The 19,468-nt window shown below is 30.9% G+C and overlaps 2 protein-coding genes and 1 pseudogene across 2 annotated transcripts in view; 1 reads left to right on the top strand and 2 right to left on the bottom strand.

Moving 5' to 3' along the window:
• LOC139518864 (leucine-rich repeat-containing protein 15-like) overlaps positions 1 to 11,151 on the top strand; it is a 75,513-nt gene extending 64,362 nt beyond the window's left edge. Inside the window, exons 15-17 of the mRNA XM_071310511.1 lie at positions 4,224 to 4,295; positions 5,576 to 7,034; positions 9,125 to 11,151. Of these exons, the coding sequence (XP_071166612.1) occupies positions 4,224 to 4,295; positions 5,576 to 5,795 (292 nt within the window). The 3' untranslated portion in view covers positions 5,796 to 7,034; positions 9,125 to 11,151. The remainder of the gene's footprint in view (positions 1 to 4,223; positions 4,296 to 5,575; positions 7,035 to 9,124) is intronic.
• Positions 11,152 to 11,431: 280 nt separating this feature from the next.
• The window catches only part of LOC139518862 (uncharacterized), an 80,123-nt gene continuing 72,086 nt past the window's right edge, over positions 11,432 to 19,468 (bottom strand). Inside the window, exons 5-6 of the mRNA XM_071310508.1 lie at positions 13,566 to 13,828; positions 11,432 to 12,994 (exon numbers count right to left, since the gene is read on the bottom strand). Coding sequence (XP_071166609.1) covers positions 12,348 to 12,994; positions 13,566 to 13,828 — 910 coding nt within the window. The 3' untranslated portion in view covers positions 11,432 to 12,347. The remainder of the gene's footprint in view (positions 12,995 to 13,565; positions 13,829 to 19,468) is intronic.
• Positions 16,645 to 19,468, bottom strand: part of LOC139518861 (uncharacterized) — a 55,646-nt pseudogene continuing 52,822 nt past the window's right edge.

Below are 19,468 nucleotides of genomic sequence, written 5' to 3'. Positions count from 1 at the left end.
TGATAGATGCACAACCTTAACATTTCAGGATACTGTTATCCTATGTGAAGTCTAATATGTTTCATAAAAAAAAACCGACTTCTTCTTTTCATTATTTATTTTGTTATTAAGAATGATTTGATATATTTCATGCTATTTCATATTTATAACTAAGAATAGCTCTTATCAGAGCCGTGTTTACATCAGTGATTACAGGTACCCCTCTTGTCGCCCCTTTATATTTTTGATATTTTAAGCAAACATTTAAAAATTAAACTTTCAAAAAGTGAAATAATCAAAATTGCGAGTAAGGTTTAGTATTTTAAAAGTTTGATCAAGTTTCTAAAATATCAAATTTATAAACGATATTTAGAATTTTGATATTTTAATAATTTGGTTAAAATTTCAAAATTTCAAAACTTAAACACAATTTGAAATTTTGATATTTTAAAACTTTGATAAAAATTCCAAAAATCTAAAATTTCAAAACTTTTTAAAACTTTGAATTGATAAGTGTTACACAGACCCTTAGTCCTTATATTTGTATAAAGTAACATTCGTTTATAGTGGAAAATTGTTTTAACGTTAAATAAGCTTTGCTTGCTAGTCCCTCTCTGTGATTAATACTAGATAACTCTGGTTAATTTAAATAAAAATCGTCTATCCTTCATAGTCTATTTCAAAAATGATGAACGGTTCTTTATATTGGTATGTAATAATTTTAAACGGTTCAAATTTATGAAATTATTTCGTACATTAATGTTTTTGATACAGCTATAAAAAAAAATGAAATATATTGAATTGATAACATTTGTAACTATTCAAAATCGTATCAGAAACCTTTACGTAATAAAAAAATAATGAACCTGTTAAAGGAAGACAATACTCGCATAACTTTTTTCGAATCGGCACATAATACAAAGGTATGTCCCTCTTGCATACAAATGGCACATTAATACGATTAATCAACTGTGCATTCGTGCTCCCCTTTCAATGAAGATTCTAAATCATAAATATATCTAAAAGTTGTTAATCTATTGGATAGTGAAGACAAATGAAAGCTAACCCACTTTAAAAAATATTTCTTTCAAATGTTTTTAAACTTCTTCAGAACAAATGCTCGAGTCACTTGACTTTCATAGCTCATAATTAACTTTTTTACCCAATATTTCAATAAAGTAGTTAAAGATTATTTGCTTCTTAACGTTTAAGACGCAATAAAAATCGTATGCTTGCAACATCTTACCTAAATATAGATTTAATTGAGTCCTGAACATTTCCACATTTTTTTGTTTATTTTTATCAATACCGGAATCACAAGTACATATTTAAGTTCGACTAAATACGTATATCCCGATATCGTCGGGTAAATATGCTACTGATTGTTAATAAAAATTAATGTCCCTCACAAGGGCGACAATTAAAAAAGGTCTCTAATTACAGGGTCAATAACGGGAATTAGCAAATGGACAGTTTAGATCAAAATAAATAAGAAAATTTGATTGATTGCCTATGAAAATACTCTCCTCTGAAGACCAAATTATATAGGAGTTAACCAACGACAGGTCACCGTACGGCCTTCAACAATTAACAAACACCATACCATATGAAAAACCAAGAATTGACATTGAAAACCTAAAATTGACAGCTTTGTTTAAATACAAAGCAGTAGACGAAAAACAATTATGAGGTATAAAATTACATACGGGGTAAGAGATCAAGCACCTTCCTTCATGTGTAAGTACACTAAACATGTTGTTGTTGCGTCATTCATTGTCTTTTTTAATTTTAAACAAATAACATATCAAACAGGGAAAAAACGTTTTATCTTTTACGCTGTCTAATTATATATTTGTTTGGGTTGTTTGAGGATAATTATTGGGGTTTTTGTTCAAGATTAACATGTGGTCCGTATGAAAATTTATTTTGAAATGTTGATAAACGGATTTGACGACGGAATATTTTTACTTTGATGACTTGGTGATTTTGAAATGAAGTCTTTATTGATATTTTAAAATGCACAATAGCGCATTGTCCCTGACATATCTATGTAAAGTATGTTTAACAAAGTTTATTACAATGAATGTAAAGTGCGGATCCTAACGTACCATTTTCACTGTATATGCCGTGAATTTCTGATTTAGAATGATAAATAAGCAGTCGAAAATTTTATGATTTTTGAAGAACATTCAGGTAATACAAGTAGAGCCCTGCAGGTATGAATTATAATACCGAAATTAGTGAATAATTAGTACTTTGCACGTGTTATTTTCCCGACCAAATTGGTAGCTAGTTTGTACTGGCATTAGAAGATCCAAGCTAAAGATTTACACAAATGTGACCACTGTGGATAAAAGTTTCAAGACAACGAGTTTCTCAATGAGCAGAAAAACTGCAACAATAAAGAGGGCCTGATCTGTACTAATTGTTCAATTCAGTTAAAGCAGTTAACATACTGGCCTGGCTTCCTGCTTACCATATGGAGAAAGTTATATGAGCTTTTACTCACACCTGCCCTGTTTGTAGTAAAACATTTCTGTAAAAACAGCTCTTTGGTGCCCATGTTAACAAGCCATATACATATGGGAAATACGAGAAGTCATTTTTGTACAAACATCCTTTGAAACAACATGCACCAAAAATGCCAAAAATGTAGACAACAACAACTATCAGTGTGATTTGTGTAAACAGGAGTTTGCAACTTCAAAAGGTATTTTTAATGACAAAGACAGAAAATTGCAATACATTTCAAAAATGTCAATACTGTGTGAAAACGTATAAGCGGCCAGCCAGTATTTTAGACATATAAAAAGTCATAAATAGATATAAATATTAAAGTAATCAAGTAAGATTTTTCCTTTGTTGCAAGTTCATTTATCACACCAATCTTCAATAAAAAAAATTCGTCGCATCTTCGAAAATGCTACATCAGAAATGATTGCCCGTACAGTAATAATTCATCGCATCTATAGTAAAAATGGATCGCTTTTAATAATCGATTGTCTATTTAATGAATCCTTTATAACACATATTGGAACTTTAACACTGTTAAAAGACATATCACAATGAAAATATGTTAAAACTTAGATTCAACTAAAATTTTTGTTTGTCTTTTCGAAACGTAATCAATTACAGTTTTCGCATGATCCTTTATTCTACAATAGACATACTCGCATACGACAGTGAAAATGAACCAACTGGATTCGCACTTTATATACATTGTTATGCTATACCATAAAGTAAAGGTGAGAATCAAAAATGGGGAAATGGCATTCATTTAAAAGGAGGATGACGGGAACATCGACAGGGTTAGCATGTCAGTGTTTCCAGTAGCTGATCTGCCTTTATGTTTGGTAAAACAGAATTGGCTATAATGCAATATATATCAGATATACTACAGGTCATTATAAGTTATGAAACAAACTACAAACTACGGATTATAATTTGGTGTAACATTAACACAGGTCGAAATGTATTATCATCAGTGATGATTTAAACCAAAACTCTGAATTAAAAGCGACGTTGAATAGGTAAAAAATACCAGCCGACTTAAACATTATAAGAAGATACAGTGTATTAGGAAAATACCTTTTTGCTTTTTATCATAGATAAAGGAAGATGTGGTGTGAGTGCCAATGAGACAACTCTCCATTCACATAACAATTTTAAAAAAAAAGTAAACCATTATAGGTCAATGCACGGCCTTCAACACGGAGCCTTTGCTCACATTGAACAACAAGCTATAACGGGCCCCAAAATTACTAGTGTCAAACCATTCAAACGGGAAAACCAATGGTCTAATTTACAATTTGAAAAATTTGACAATAATTATCAAAAAAGAGAAACCTAGACTTCTCAAAAATATTTGCGCGTAAGTTGAAAATTCTTTTTGGTAGCTGTTTATATATTAATCCATTTTATCTAATGTTTGCTGTTCCAGTATTCGTTTTGACTGTTAACTCTTTGTATCTCCACTTCCTTTGCTTTGATTATCTTGGTGAATGCGTGCGATTTTTATAAGTTGTCTCATTATTTATTATATTACAGCAAGTTATTGTTTATGATTTATGTATTACTGAAAATGAGCCATAATAACATATCCTTTCCTTTGAACGTGTTATATAGTAGAAATATCTGTCGCTATGAGTTTGACTGTCGCTTTTGTATCTTTTGCACCTCTTTTTAAACAAGTTAAGTCAATTTGATATATGATGTTTTTATATTTTGTTTCTAATTTATCTTAGTGACCTCAGCAGTAATAGAATATCGCATATTTCCTGGGATACATTTAGCAGTAACATAAACTTGTACAAATTGTGAGTATAACTAAGAAGATAATGTTAAGGTTAAGTTACAGTAAATGGTTATGTCATAGATTTTAATAAAATTTGTCATACAACTCTGGCTCGATGAACTACAACTGCAAATGGAAAATCAATGTATTTTTCTCATTTGTTCTTTGAAATATTACTGATTAAATTCTTTCAAAACCTTTGCATAGAATGTACATGAAATCGGCGAAAAACCTTCTTCATGTTGTCTTAAAATCATCAAATCTCTAATTCTACTCCATAGATTTTGTTTTTATTAAAAACTATATGTTTTTGGTACAGAAATTTCCATTTAATTGAACAAAATAAAGATAGGGTCACCGACATCGTTTTTACAGTAAACTTCACTCAAGATTGTGTTTTTGTGAAAAAATCGCACAATACATCAAAATAATCGTAACGTTATTGCGTTGCAGGCCGTAAAATCTTTATTTTTGACGTTTTTTACTTCGATTAAAGAAACAAATTGATTAATAGACAAAAAAAGTGACAAGATGATATGTGTATGTCATTGAAACAGAAATGTATATATCAACAACATATAGTTTCTAATAAAAAATCTATTGAGTAGAATTAGAGATTTAATGATTTTAAAACAAATTTTAGAGGTTTTTCCCACCGATTTTATGTGCTTTCTATACAAATATTCAACAAAATTGAAAAAAATCAATCTTTAATATTTCAGATAATAAGATTAAGAGATAAATGCATTATTTTTTCGATTCTCAGTTGTAGTTCAACGAATAACGATTGTATGCAAACGTTAAGCAAAATCTGTGACATAGCCCATTCACTGTTCATTTATCTTAAGATTTGGTTGTGTAGTGGTTGTGACACAGAACAAGTCAACAAATGCAACAAGAATAAACAACGGTTATTCTACAGAAGTCATATGTTATATCGCATATTTTATATGAACATGAATACGACTGTTTCGCCGAGTCAGCAAAATTGCCATTGTTATAGTGTAGTTCGTTTCTGTGTGTGTTACATTTTTAAGGTTGTGTTTCTGTTATGTCGTTGTTCTCCTCTTTTATTCGATGCGTTTCCTTAGTTTTCATTTGTTACCCGAAGTTAATTTTTTTTCAATTGATTTAAGAATTTTGAACAGTGGTATACTCCTGTTGCCTTTATTTACCATCAAAATACCATTTTACACCTGTAAGTTTGATGTTATTGTACTGTTTATGGACGTTTCTAGCATTTCAATTTTACTATAGTTACATATTATTTTCATTCAATGTTATGAAATATTTATGTTACAGAAACCTAAATGATAATCCTGTTTCGTGTGGGCATACAACAGCTGAAATTTTTCTTAACTTTACATGGAACAACTGGTTAAATATACATAACGATATTAGATTCCCACAATCTTGTATACAAACACCTGTCAACTGGAATTACTGGAACAACATAGTTCACATTACGATCCTATATTTTACCGGCTGCAATGGTAAGAGAAAAAGTAATTTCATAAATTAATCAGATGTCTATACTTATTGATTTCCAAATATAGGGAACCTTTTTTCAAGTATATTAATTGAAATCACTAAACATTGAATTGAATTGAATTTTGTTTTCTGTTGAATACAATTAAACTATAAATGATTCATGTATTGAGGATTGTACTGAATGAAAATAACACATTTTAATTAACTAATATTTTGTTCTTATATTGTTATTGGTGTGCTATTATTTTTCACTTGCATATATAGAGATGCAACATACCTATTTTACCCTCCTTTATAATGAAGAGGATACTGTTTCTTTCATATTTTTTTCAATTAAAGCTTAAATTAAAAAAAGCTTTCATTTTAAAAATAATGAGTTGCATTTGTATTTTAGGCTTATATGATAATTACATTCAATCACGTGCTTATGCACATGCACACATTAATGTCATAAACCTGTCGTTATCGACGATTAAGAATATACGTATCCTCTTCACGGCAAAAGGAGGGAAAACTAACATATCAAGATATTATGCTATTAATAAATGTTGTTTAATGCTTTAATATTGTATTTCTTATTTACTTTACTCATTTTAATTGGAAAGCATTTTTTGTTTGTCTTTGAATTAGTTTTACATATTAGTGAATAACTGAATACTATTGGGTCAACAATAAACAGTAAATAATTGAACAAGTCATGCATTTCTTTGTACTTTTTTTTACGATTTAATTAATTGTCTCTTTATTTCAAATGATAATTGAATTAAATGAATATGAAAAGTATTATTAAAGATGTATTTCAATCATATCGTATGTGTATAACACTGACACAATAATTTTACTTTTGTCGTTTCAGTTACATCAATGTGATTCCGATGAAACATGTAATGTGTTTATCCATCAATATGTTCTACCTAGTTTTTCTATCGTTTTTATCATAATTGTTTTTAGGTTTTAATTCTGCTTATATCAGAATGTTCGTAAATGTTTTCTCCTAGAAATGTTAAGGTGCATTTTCATTTTAATTCCATTTAACTTTTACCTGTTTTTAAAAGTACCATATCAGTTGAATTAAGCAACATTTGTGTTTTTATTTATAAATAATGTTTCTACTATTAAAACATTAAACGTTTGTTTCATACTAGTGACATTTTACCAAGATAGTTATAACTAAACATTATTTTAGGTAGACCACGATAGGATGCTTTAGGATGAAATGATTATGAAAAAGATTATGGCTGTCATTTTATAATGCAAGTACAGAACAAAGGTATTTAAATTGTGATAAATTCCGTACGATCAATTGTTGAGCCGTCATAAAGATCTAACGAGAGAAATATTACATGGAAATATTAAATACATTACTAAGACATTTTATCTTAAAAAATAGAAGTAGCATACAAGTATTTAGCCGTATATATTTTTAATCTGTTTGAGTCCAATTTGTTTATAAAACCACTGCGTACAAAAATATAATACTTTTGCAAGATAAATAAAGACAACGGTAGTATATAAACTCTTTATAGATACCAGGACTAAATTTAGAAAATACGCCAGACGCGCGTTTCGTCTACAAAAGATCAGTGACACTCGAATCCAAAAAAGTTTAAAAGACCAAATAAATTACGAAGTTGAAGAGCATAGAGGACCCAAATTCCTAAAAGCTTTGCCAAATACAGCTAATGTAATCTATGTCTGAAGTTGAAAAGCCTTAGTATTTCAAAAAATTATAAAATTTGTTATTATATTAACAGTAAATTTATAAATATAACCATATTAATGACAATTCATGTCAGCACAAAAAGTACTGACTACTGGGCTACTGGGCTACTGACTACTACTACTACGATACCGCTGTTTGAAATTCATAAATGAATCGAGAAAAAAGACAAATCCAGTTTACAAACTTAAACTAAGGTTAATTACATCAAATATAAGAGGAGAACTGCGACACAACAGAAACACAACAATAAAATGTAACACACAGAAACGAACTATAATATAACAATGGCCATGTTCCTAACTTAATGCAGGACATTTTAAGTAAAACATGGCGAGTTGAACCTGATTTGAGGCTAGCTAAACCTCGCACTGTTATGGCAATGTTAAATATACTTGTAACATTAAAATGACAACATTCCATGTAAAGGCGTTCTATTATTGGTAGCTGTGTTTTGTCTTTAACAATACTTTGATACAAGTACTTTCAGTCTTGAAGTATTAGTAAATGAAACTGAGATAACTGTTATAAAAAGGAACGGCGTGTGTGCCGTTGAGCGTTTAACAATCAAATAAGTCATGTTACTAATATGATAGTCTATAAAATTAAAGCCCTAAATGTATAATTAAATTAAATATTAAGAAACTTGATATTTTATATAATATAGGAGTGTGTGCCGTTGAGCGTTTAACAAACCAATAGTGCATGTTTCTAATAGGATAGTCTATTAAAGTTCATTCCTAAAACTATTTTAACATGAATTCAAGAAAATGTTATATCACTTGTTTTTCTTTTTACGTTTTAAGAGGAAAGAAGTTTGATGGTCCGAGACCACAATTCGTTGTTCACGAATATTATTCCTAGTGTTGACAGTGGTTTACTTGCCATTAATTGTATACCCCTTCCAAATTTATTTCTCCATGTTTAATGCCAAAAATTGCAAGAAGGGAGGGGGTGAAATTACATTGTAAAACAATTTTGGTCCAGAATTTTAAAGTAAAGTAGTGATTTGGTCCAGCAGAAAAGGGTTAAAAATTAGCACTTCGGAATCTGTCAAAAGATTTCAAGACGTCCTAAACATAAAATTGTCCATATGTTTAGTTAGAGCCGATGAAGTTTTCTATAATTTTGATATAATTTGTCTCAAAAGTAGTACCTGATAATCCATGCATTAATATAGAAGGGTTTAACAAACCCAATACGTACAAAATTCTATTTTTACAAAACAATGTTGCTTGGAAGAGATGCAAAATATTGCTGTACAGTGACAAGTCTTTCATGTGTCTAAATATATTTAATGGGATTAAGAACAATTTCCCCATTTTATCTCCATACTCCATACACTAACTTGTTAAATATAGTCATTATAGATATACAACTGCATCAAATTTTGTATGTCCTTGAATACTGATGTTGACAACCAAAAAGTGCAAACTTAGTATTATTTTTTTTTCAAATTACTGTTTATAAAATTTAGATTTTTTCATTTCATCAAAGATTTTTTAATTTGATTATATTGCCTTGCTTTACATAAACAAGGAAACACAGAAAAAAACAACATTGATACTTCAATATGATGACTCATATCGAGATGGGTGTAAAGATATGCATCAAAATTAAATTGTGTTCTATGTTGATAGGATTGGTAAAAGAAAGCTTCCTACACATGTAGCTGATCACGAGGTAGAGGAAGAGTTGGAGACTTTTATTAAAATTTGTTAAAAGCGATGTTAACATGAGTCGTCACTATATAGCATTCAAATCCCAATGCTGGAGAGGACATGCATGTGAACATTGCAATGCCACTTTCAAACAAGTACTCGGCGAACTATGGACAGAGGAAAAACAAAGGACTATAATTTATATATGAGCTAATGTGTTGCTTGCATATAGAGAGAAAAAACGACGTACAGATAAAGATTGTTTTAAGACAAAATAAATGCCGTAGAGTCTGAACCAAAATTAAGAGTATGCGTTGTGCAAGCGTGTAGGGATGTTCTCAAGCAACGTTTAAAAAGATTTTAAGTTACATTAAACGGACAAGACAATACAAAGATGACACCTAGATCTGCAAATAGAAATAATTAAGCAAAAATTAAAATAACAAAAATAGTCCGAGGAAAATTCAAAACCTAAACCCCAATTAAAGGGCAAAATCAAACGCTCACACACATCAAAAACATGGATAGCAACTATCATATTCCTGATTTGAAATATTTACAGAAACATAAACTTGCAATAATCAAAATCAAAAGCAGTATAGATCTTTTGTGGAAAAACTTACTTGTATTCAACCTAACTCAAGAGACGGAGGAATCGAATCTGTTCTAAGCAACTATCTTATACAACGTGTATAACGTCCAGTAATAAGATTAGAAGGGTCAAATATCAGTAAAGTTATATTTACACTGATAAATATTATATTGAGAGACATTATGTCGAGTGTGTTCCGGTATATTATTGCCTTTCTCTTATTTTTATATACCGTTTTGCCCCTCAAGGCTTCAAGGTGCATGTGTTCTATTGCTATCCCTTATGCGCTTCGTCGTCGTCGTGGCAAGTAAACATTGCACTCTTTTAAATAACTTTGAAAACCTCTTTCCAATTCAAAATAATATTTTCATAACTGATTTATCAAAAGACGTCTTCGGATGTAAATAACACTTAACTGATGACAAGGTCTCATTTTTATATTGCTAACTTTCGAATTTCTGTCGTTTGAAAAGAAACGGATAATTGTGTGACCGACTTCCTTTTATGCAGTGAAATTCAGTTTCATAGATTTTTTTCTAAGATACTCAACAAATGTAAAAAAAACAAAAATACATAAAGTAACACTATTTCAAATCCCAATTGTATATTCTTGTACGTGTCTACAATAAAACAAATTTATTATATTTCTAGAAATTATTTTCACAAATTTAACTTTTGATTATATAAACATCCCAATGAAATACGACACTTTTTGTTGCGTTGATACATTAGTGTAATGCACAGATGATAATTCGTTTGTGGTTTCCAGGTTTGCTTTCGTAAATTCGTGGTATTTGACTGTTGTTATTCGGTGGTTTCTATGTTGTAATGTACTATTATATTATTTATTTATGTATTTCACTCTCTAGAGTTTTATTGTGTTTATTTGTACTGTATTCCGTTTACGTAATTTTGCAATTTAGCGGAATTTTAAAAATTGCCAAAAGAAGCGGGAGGTTTGGCTAGACATTAAACCAGTTTCAACCAAACCTCTTTTCTTAAAATGTTTTGTCACAATTCAGGAATATGGCCGTTTCCATTTCTATGAATGGTGGCAGGTTTGGGTTTTTTTTCCTTATAATTTGCAGATCAGTGTTTTTATTGTTCTGTTGCTTTGCTCTAATAGTTGAAAGGTTTCCTCGGTTTTCGTTTGTAACCCGAATTTGTATTCGCCTAATCGATTTATGACCAATGAACAGCGATATACCATTGTAGCATTTATTTGTATTTCTATAGTAACAGCATTTTTTTTCTAAGGAAACTTTTAATACATAACGTTATAGCGGAAAATTACCAATCATTAAGGCTCAATTCCGGATGGAGTTATATTTCCTGTTGATACAAAGGTTTACATATTTTCCAAATAAAATAAATGATGATACTTTTATATTTAATATAATATCATCGTATGGTCTCTTGTATTCTTGTTTAAATCAAAATAAAATTCGCAAGAAAATTTAATTTCATATACATACTGTTTGATCCATCAACAAGTTGAATATGTCGGACAGTTTTAATTGTTGGATACTTCTCATAATATTTTTCAGATATTATTTGGTACAATTTTAACATATGCCAATGGAGTTATTTGCCCAAATTTTCAATGGGACACGGATAATATAATAATATCGATAACAGAGTGGATCCCGGAATAGTTATAATAAAACAGAAGACTAAATACAAAGATTTGCATGTGTATTCAAAATCATTTATTTAGTATATTTGTGAAATAAATTATAGCATAGTTTCAATATTACAAATGAGGTTTCTAAGCAAGTAGTACTACTAGAAGAATACTAAGTTATAAGCTATAGACTTAATAAGTTGTAAAACCAAATATGCAATAAAAAGTAAAATCACAAAAATACTGAACTCAGAGGAAAATTTAAAACAAAATGAAGATATTGTAAAGTTGAAAGGAGAAAAACAATTTTATCCTTAGACATATTCAATATATTATGCATAATAAGCATTATTCAGAAAACCATTCCCTCTATTAAAAGTGGGTCTGCAATCCTCCTTTATAAGAAATAGTTTAGTGCACTGGTGTCAACTTCAAATCTACAAAACGTTCTAGTGTACATTTCAAAAAAGATTTGGGAATGACCAATGAATTAAATGGAAAATATTAATAAATCTACATAATGCAATGCAGTTAAAAATAAGAAAATGAATTTTGATTGTCAATTAGACAACTCCCCAACAAAATTTAAATGAAGTGAGTGTACAGAATAAAAATTTAAAGCCAATCATACAGCCTTCAACAATTAGCCAAAAAAACTAATATTAAGTCAGCTATGAAACAACTCATTGAGAAAACTAGCGACCTAATTAAAAACTAAACTACTTTTATGGATTACTTGTCACTTTGTTTTAATATACATCCTTCCAAGTATGTACATGCTTTTTTGTCCGGTTTGCCTCCAGAAATTTGTATTTTTTTATCAACAGTTGAAAGCTAATTATAAAATGTTGCTTTAAAAGGCAATGGCCAATCATTATTTCATTGTTGTTATATTGTATATGAAAGAATGAATTCATAACTTAATTCAAAAGACTATGATTTTTCTAAAATTGCAAATCAAACTACACGCATTTGACATTTGAACTTCAAATATATTGCATAAGCACAATCAATACAAAACCAAATTTCAGTTGACAATTTACTATATTGGAACCGCTGACCTCACTTTCATAATCAACCCTTGAAAAAGTATACTTCTCGAATAAGGATAAAAATTCAATATTTTGATATTTGTTCTTATTCGAAATATTTTTAAACGACACATTCAGGATAGAAAGAAATACATCACGTAAAGGCTGAAACAACTGAAGCTGAAATGAAGATGACGTCGGAATAAGTTTGCCTGTCAATAGCAAACCGTATCTGATATGGAGGGTGTTATTGATTATAGTTATAGTCACACTCCCGTACAACGGATGACTATACTGACCAGTATGCATATCCATTTCCTCTAATTCTTTACCAGATACTGACATAACGTCTTGAGAAGATCTTTTACTGCGATAATTCCTCCAAGGAGCTGGATAGGAACAGGCTGTTGTTTCATTAAGCCAACTCGGATATCCCAACATTAAATCTAACATATAGTAGAATACTGGGCTAATAGTCTCGTCGAATTTAGTTTCCCCTGGTCCATTTGTGAAAAATACGAATGCACTACCCCGGTCAGGAAGATATGTAATTTTGCAGCTATAACCATACAAGGATCCCGAATGGTGAAGCACTCTGTGACCTTTAATATAAGAAAAAAGTTGTGTTCTATGTGTACTATGTGTATTGATTGTTTTTTAACTCTAGTGCACTTTGGGATTTTTGATGTCCGTAGGATCTGCTGACCTTTCCAGAACACCTGATAGCACCACCCGTTTTCGGTTATGTTCTCATGTTGTTGCTTAGTCTTTAGTTTTCTGTGTTTTGTATATTATAGTTGTCTTTGGTTTTTCGTTTTTTTTTTACCATGGCTTTGTCAGTTCATTTTCGAATTATGAATTTGAATTCTCTTTTGTATGTTTCGTCTCTGTTTTGTGGCATTATCGATAGCTTATTGTTATTGGATAAAGTCTTTTTCATAACACTAACGGTTGCTATTTTTTGTCTGCTATATCTATTATTACCGTTTCTTTACACAAATCGTTCCGAGATACAATTAATTACCGAAATAGATTTACATTCATCTGTTCGTCCAAAATGTCAGACTGATTACATAAATAAGTTTTATTACAGAGTGTTTGAAAGACTTGTTTTGTATAACTTTTGAAAATATATATCATGCATCTGACCTGTAAAATCATTCATACACCTACCTCTGTAATATGACACAAACCATCCATATCCATAACCTAATGAGTCAAACGCTATTGGGAACTGTGGTTGTGTCAAACTGTATGCGTTAGCCCACATGTTATTAAGTACACTTTTTATGTTGAATTGTCCGTTAAAGACATATTCAGAAATTATTCGTTCTGCACCTTCAGCAATTTTTCCTTTAGATGTGATCAGCTTTAACCATTTTGTCATGTCATCAGCTGATGCACAAATACTACCAGATGGTCCAAAAGGGTGCAGGCTGCAAACATTATAATTGACATTATACAATAGAGTTTTTAATCCCCATTTGTAAAAAAATGCTGCAGAAATTTACTTATAACTTGTACACAATGTTTTAAAGTATGAAATTGGTTAAAACAACAATTCTGAATTTGATGCATGTAGAGCATTACTTCGAAATACTAGTTTAATATTGATGAGGATGTTTCACGTTTCTTTATGTAATTTTTTGGTTAGAATCAGTTTCTTGCAAATACATTTCGAAACCCAAAATGTTGTTTCTTTTACAATGCTCTTTACTTCGTATTTGAGTGACCTTCAACCTGATTTATTTGATTGCAACTGATAGGTTTTTTTTCCAAACCAGTTATATATATTGCCAATAGATGTATGATAAGGGTCATTTTTGGCCCCCTCTCAGAACCTGTTCATATTCATACCATCGATAGACCTTGGGCAGGTACTTAAAAAAATAGCAACTTTTATTTGTCCCCGTGACTTATTGGTTGCCTAGCAACCGGTTTCTAAAATCAAACTTGCAGTGCCTGTGTTTCGTCAAAAATCTATTTTTTAAGTGGTTTTTGGTGTATTATTATGTTAACTTATATTATATTGATAATCTGTATAAGGTTTTATGTTTCCTTCAACAAAGAAAATAAATGTTTTATGCATAGCAACTACATAACATATTTTGCTTAGCAACCATACTATTGCAGGCATGTAATGTATGTATTTGCACAAACAAGTTCCATTAGGTGTGTGACAACATAGAATTAATACAAACAAGCTAGTTTATCCCATAAATTCATTTCAGACTGGTATTTTGCTTAGAAACTACCTAGCAACGTAGATTTTGCATAGCAACCTTACTATTTTAGGCATTTATAGTATGTATTTGCACATACATTGTAAATCGGATGACACACATAAATAATTCATACATACTGGCTTGATTTTCTGATGAAACAGTTTAAGAGTGGTATTTTCCATAAAAACTACCTAGCAACATGTATTTTCCATAGCAACCATACTATTTCATGCATTTTATGCATGTATTTAAACATATAACTTTCATTTGGTGTTTGACAACAACATTTTATTACAAACAAGCTAGTTTGTTGCATGCATCAGTTTCAGACTGGTTTTTAGCTTAAAAACTACATAGCAACGTGTATTTTACATAGCAACCATACTATTTCAGGCAATTAAATCTGAATTTGCATATTCAATTTTTATTGCATGACAACAAAAAAGAATTCCTTCATGCAAGCTATATTTGCCTATGCATAAGTTTCAGGTTGGTTCTGTCATATAAAACTACCTAGCAACGTCAATTTTGCATAGCAACCATTTTTTTTTATTATTATTAGTTGTGTAGAAATCATATGATTGATTTCGATATTTCTTTGATTTCTTTACATGTATATAGGCTGCAGTAACTTTCTTAATGTAGCAGCATAACAAAGTTCAGATTTTTCGGATTTTTCCAGCACACTAGTAGAGTATTTTTCTTAACAGTTACTATAGGTTTTATTACATGCATGGTTGCAAGGGAAGATGTATTGTATGCAGAGTTTCAGCATTGCCTTTTTTGTATGTTAGGATTCTTTCCAGATAGGTAGGATAATCGTGGTTGTCTGTTTTTACAGTATTTGCTTTTGTATTTTTTGAAAGTTCTGGGTTTTGTTTTTCTTAATTCAACTCACATTGAGAAACTGCCAACCTTTAGTTTACTTTTGTTTTCTGTTCATTCTTCAAAGAATCATTTTTGTTATCACAAAATCTGTATAAATAGAGTGTCACATTTTATTTGTATCCAAAATATACTTTTTTACCTCTGAATCATTACACATTTTTCTTAGAAGAAGGTAGTTTTGTGTCATCCTGAGATGAACTCTGTTTACCAGATTTGATTTTGGTATTAAAGAAAATAACCCAACCTTGAAAAATAAATATCATTTTAATTTTCCATACTATCATTGAAATGCAATAAAATAAATACATTATAGGTAAAGTGTCTGTCTGGTCTGGTCTGTCTGTCTGTCTGTCTGTCTGTATATCATTTTAATTTTCCATACTATCATTGAAATGCAATAAAATAAATACATTATAGGTAACAGTGTCTGTCTATCTGTCTGTCTGTCTGTCTGTCTGGTCTGGTCTGGTCTGTCTGTCTGTCTGTCTGTCTGTCTGTCTGTCTGTCTGTCTCTCAAGTAATAAGGATATGAACTTACACACACAAATTATCTGTCTGTCTGTCCCTCTATAAATCTCTCTATTTCCCATTCTATCATTGAAATACATTGTATTCAATAAAAATGACTTCATTATAAGAAAAATGGAAATGAACTTACACACACATACTCTCATAGTCTCTCTCTCTTTTTCTGTAAATCTCTCTATTTACCATATCTATCATTGAGACACAGTGTATGAAATCAAATAAGTACATCAATCATAAGTAGCAGGGATATCAACTCACACAAACACATTGTAACTCCCTCTTTCTCTCATGCCCTCTCTTATTGTCTCTCTTTTGCTCTTTCTCTCTTTTAAATAGAATTTCCTCCATCTATCATGAGTTTTTTAATTAGATTATTTGTAAAGTATTTGATGGTGAACTTTAAAAAGTAACAAGATCAGAGCTGTGTCTGTGGAAGATTTATGGATAAATAGACTAGTCCATGAATGCAGTTATTAGATGAAAAAATTAAATGTCTCTTCTGATTGAGTTCCATATTTTGAACCATATTAAAGTACTTATAAAACCTACAAGTAACGTATTTATAAAAAAAAATCATAAAATATGCAATATAAATACAAGCTACTGGTGTTTAGTTTATAGATTTCCTGCTACAAATATATTTGGTAAGAAATAGCATCTACTAAAAATTTTCAATTATCCAAGGTTTATTAAATTCTTCATCTGTAAAAGTTACTAGCTATATATAGATTTCCCAATTTACAGGTTAAATGGTTTGATTTTATGAAGTTCTTTATATTTATAAGGAAGGAGGAAGATAATTATCAGATAACATGAACTCAATTCAAACAATTAAAAATATCTAAATACAAATCAATCTTATCTATTTACTAATTAAGTTTTACTGATAAGGAACTTTTGTCTACTCTTCAATACCAGCTGATGTTGAGGGATTAACTGACAGTGTACTGGTATGTGCATATGATATGGAGGTATTTCCTGATAAACGTGATGGTTTAAGACTTTTCATGTGCCTCTCTAGTCCCAGATACCACAGCACACTTGCCACATGTGCACAGCAGCCCACCATCCTAGCCCCAACTTTGCATGTGCAGTACCATCCATTTACAGGCTTGTGCACACTTGAACCAGCATTGTAGTCAATCCATAATGTATGGATGGTAGATTTGGAATGTCTTGATTGAATTTTGACTTGCAGAAGAGTTTCAGATTCCTTGCAAAGTAATAATTCATAATTTCCGGATTCAGAGAGATGTTCCCTGGTGTATCCTGGTGCCTGTTTTAGCTGGTAGATACCTAATGTGATATCCCTTAACATTTCCTCTGTCAGCTTTGGAAAATTTTCAAGTACTGTGCCAGAAGCATTAATGGGTAGGTATACTGTTCTCCGTCTTATCAAGTTGTTCTCTTCTACATACGTTTGCAGACTGTTTACTAAGACTGAGCGGTCAAGCATCTTCTTTGCTACCTCTTCATTTTCAGGGTTGCAGACAAGAGGTCGTTTGTATTTATTTAATATTCCACCAGTAATTTTTACTAAATCACCAATACTGGATATCATGGTATTTGGAACCACCTTTTCAAAAAAATGAAATTGTTTCAATCTGGCATTCGTACTTTCTACAACCCAGCGACATTTAGTTACCAAGCGAGTCAGATTAGCTTCATTAGTGGTCAACTGTTTTTTCCCTTTCACCATACAAACAGGCATCTTAACCATATATCCCTGATCTTCTAAGTATTGAACTACATCCCTGAAACCCCTATCTACAATGCAAATATCATCATCTTGTAACCATGCTGTTATGTTCTCCAAGTTGTTTGTTATTGCATGTTTAGTTATGGATGCATCGTTATTGTGACCATCTGCAAAATAAGGCCCTAAGATTGACAGAATATAGCCATCAGTTCCTACAATAATCATAGGTTTGACCAATGGGCGGTGTTTGTGCATACTGTAAGACATTCTTTGGAAATGGTATAATCGCTACTTTTTTGAATGAAAATGTATGTACCGTCGAGGACGATTACAGCTTGTCTTGGATCTGTAGTGAATAATTGCTTAGCTACTGGTGTTGTATGGTTTGTTACAAAATCTTCGTGACTGATATGCTGAAAACCTAGTGTATGTGGAACAAAGGTTTCCATTAATGTTCTTCTTGCTGCATGGATAATTCTCTGTACCTGAGATGTTTTCAACCCAAAGACTGTTCCCAGAATTTTGTTTGACAACCCAACACGGAGCTTGGTAAGAAATACTCCAAGGCAAGTTCTTACTGACCTTACTCCAGAACTCCTAACAGTTGACATGTATCCGAGTAAATCACAAAACTGCTCCTTACTCAGTCCTGTCAAGTCATTATAATTTTCTTCAGTCATGAGTGCAGGTATATCAAAGTTTAAACGTGAAGATGTCATTTTCATTATTGCTCTTAAATCATTTAAGAGACCTATTATGTCAGTACGAGAGAAGTACTCATGCTGTTTTGATGACTGTAAAACATCTAATGCTTGTATCTTAAAAAACCTGTTTTCCATATGTATTTTGCAACATCGACTTTTTTGGTTAATGAAAATTCCTTTTTCAATAAATGATTGTGTTCTGGCTTCTGATGTAATTGTTACCAGACGATGCCTCGTGTTTCCTTCCTTCTTACATATAATGCAGTACCTGTGTGTTTTTGGTGCAGATTTAATTTCTAGCCTTATTGACTTTGGTGATGTGAATACATTAGCTGCACATGCTCCAGGAATATGTGCCACATTATTTTCCCCAGAATTGTTTATCTCAATGGAGCGAGATCTAATTGTTTTATTGCAGTTTTTTACTTGTTTATACAGTTTTGCGGTACAAGATGCACATAACCTGTCTGTTTCTTGGACACATCTCTGCAATTTTTCTGTTAGGAATGTCTTTATTACACCACTGAAGCATCGTCTTCTGTTATTCAACTGGCATCTTTTCTTACAAAGACAGCAATTGATAGACTTTGTCATCTTGTAATAATACTGGAATGTAAAAAATAAATAAAATGAAAAACTGTGAAAATTAGGCCTAAATAACAAAATCTAAATATAGTTTAACTGAGCATATCAAAGAATCCAAAGAAATCATTTTTTGTTAAAATCAAACTAAGTGTAATTTTGAACCCTTTAGAGTTTGGACCTTAATGTAGACCAATTTGAAAAAAGAACCAAAAAATCAAACTTCAAGTAATTTTGGAGCCTTTGCATCTTAATGTAGACCAATTTGAAAAAAGAACCAAAAAATCAAACTTCAAGTAATTTTGGAGCCTTTGCATCTTAATGTAGACCAATTTGGAAACGTAACCAACAAATTAAACCAGATGCTTCGCAGGGCACAGCTTTATACGACCGCAGAGGTCAAACCCTGAACAGTTGGGGCAAAAATGGACACAACATTCAAGCTTGATA

This window comes from Mytilus edulis, chromosome 4, assembly GCF_963676685.1.
Source record: "Mytilus edulis chromosome 4, xbMytEdul2.2, whole genome shotgun sequence".
NCBI lineage: Eukaryota > Metazoa > Mollusca > Bivalvia > Mytilida > Mytilidae > Mytilus > Mytilus edulis.
Note: the sequence above shows the minus strand (reverse complement) of the source record. Positions and strands in the feature narration are given on the sequence as shown.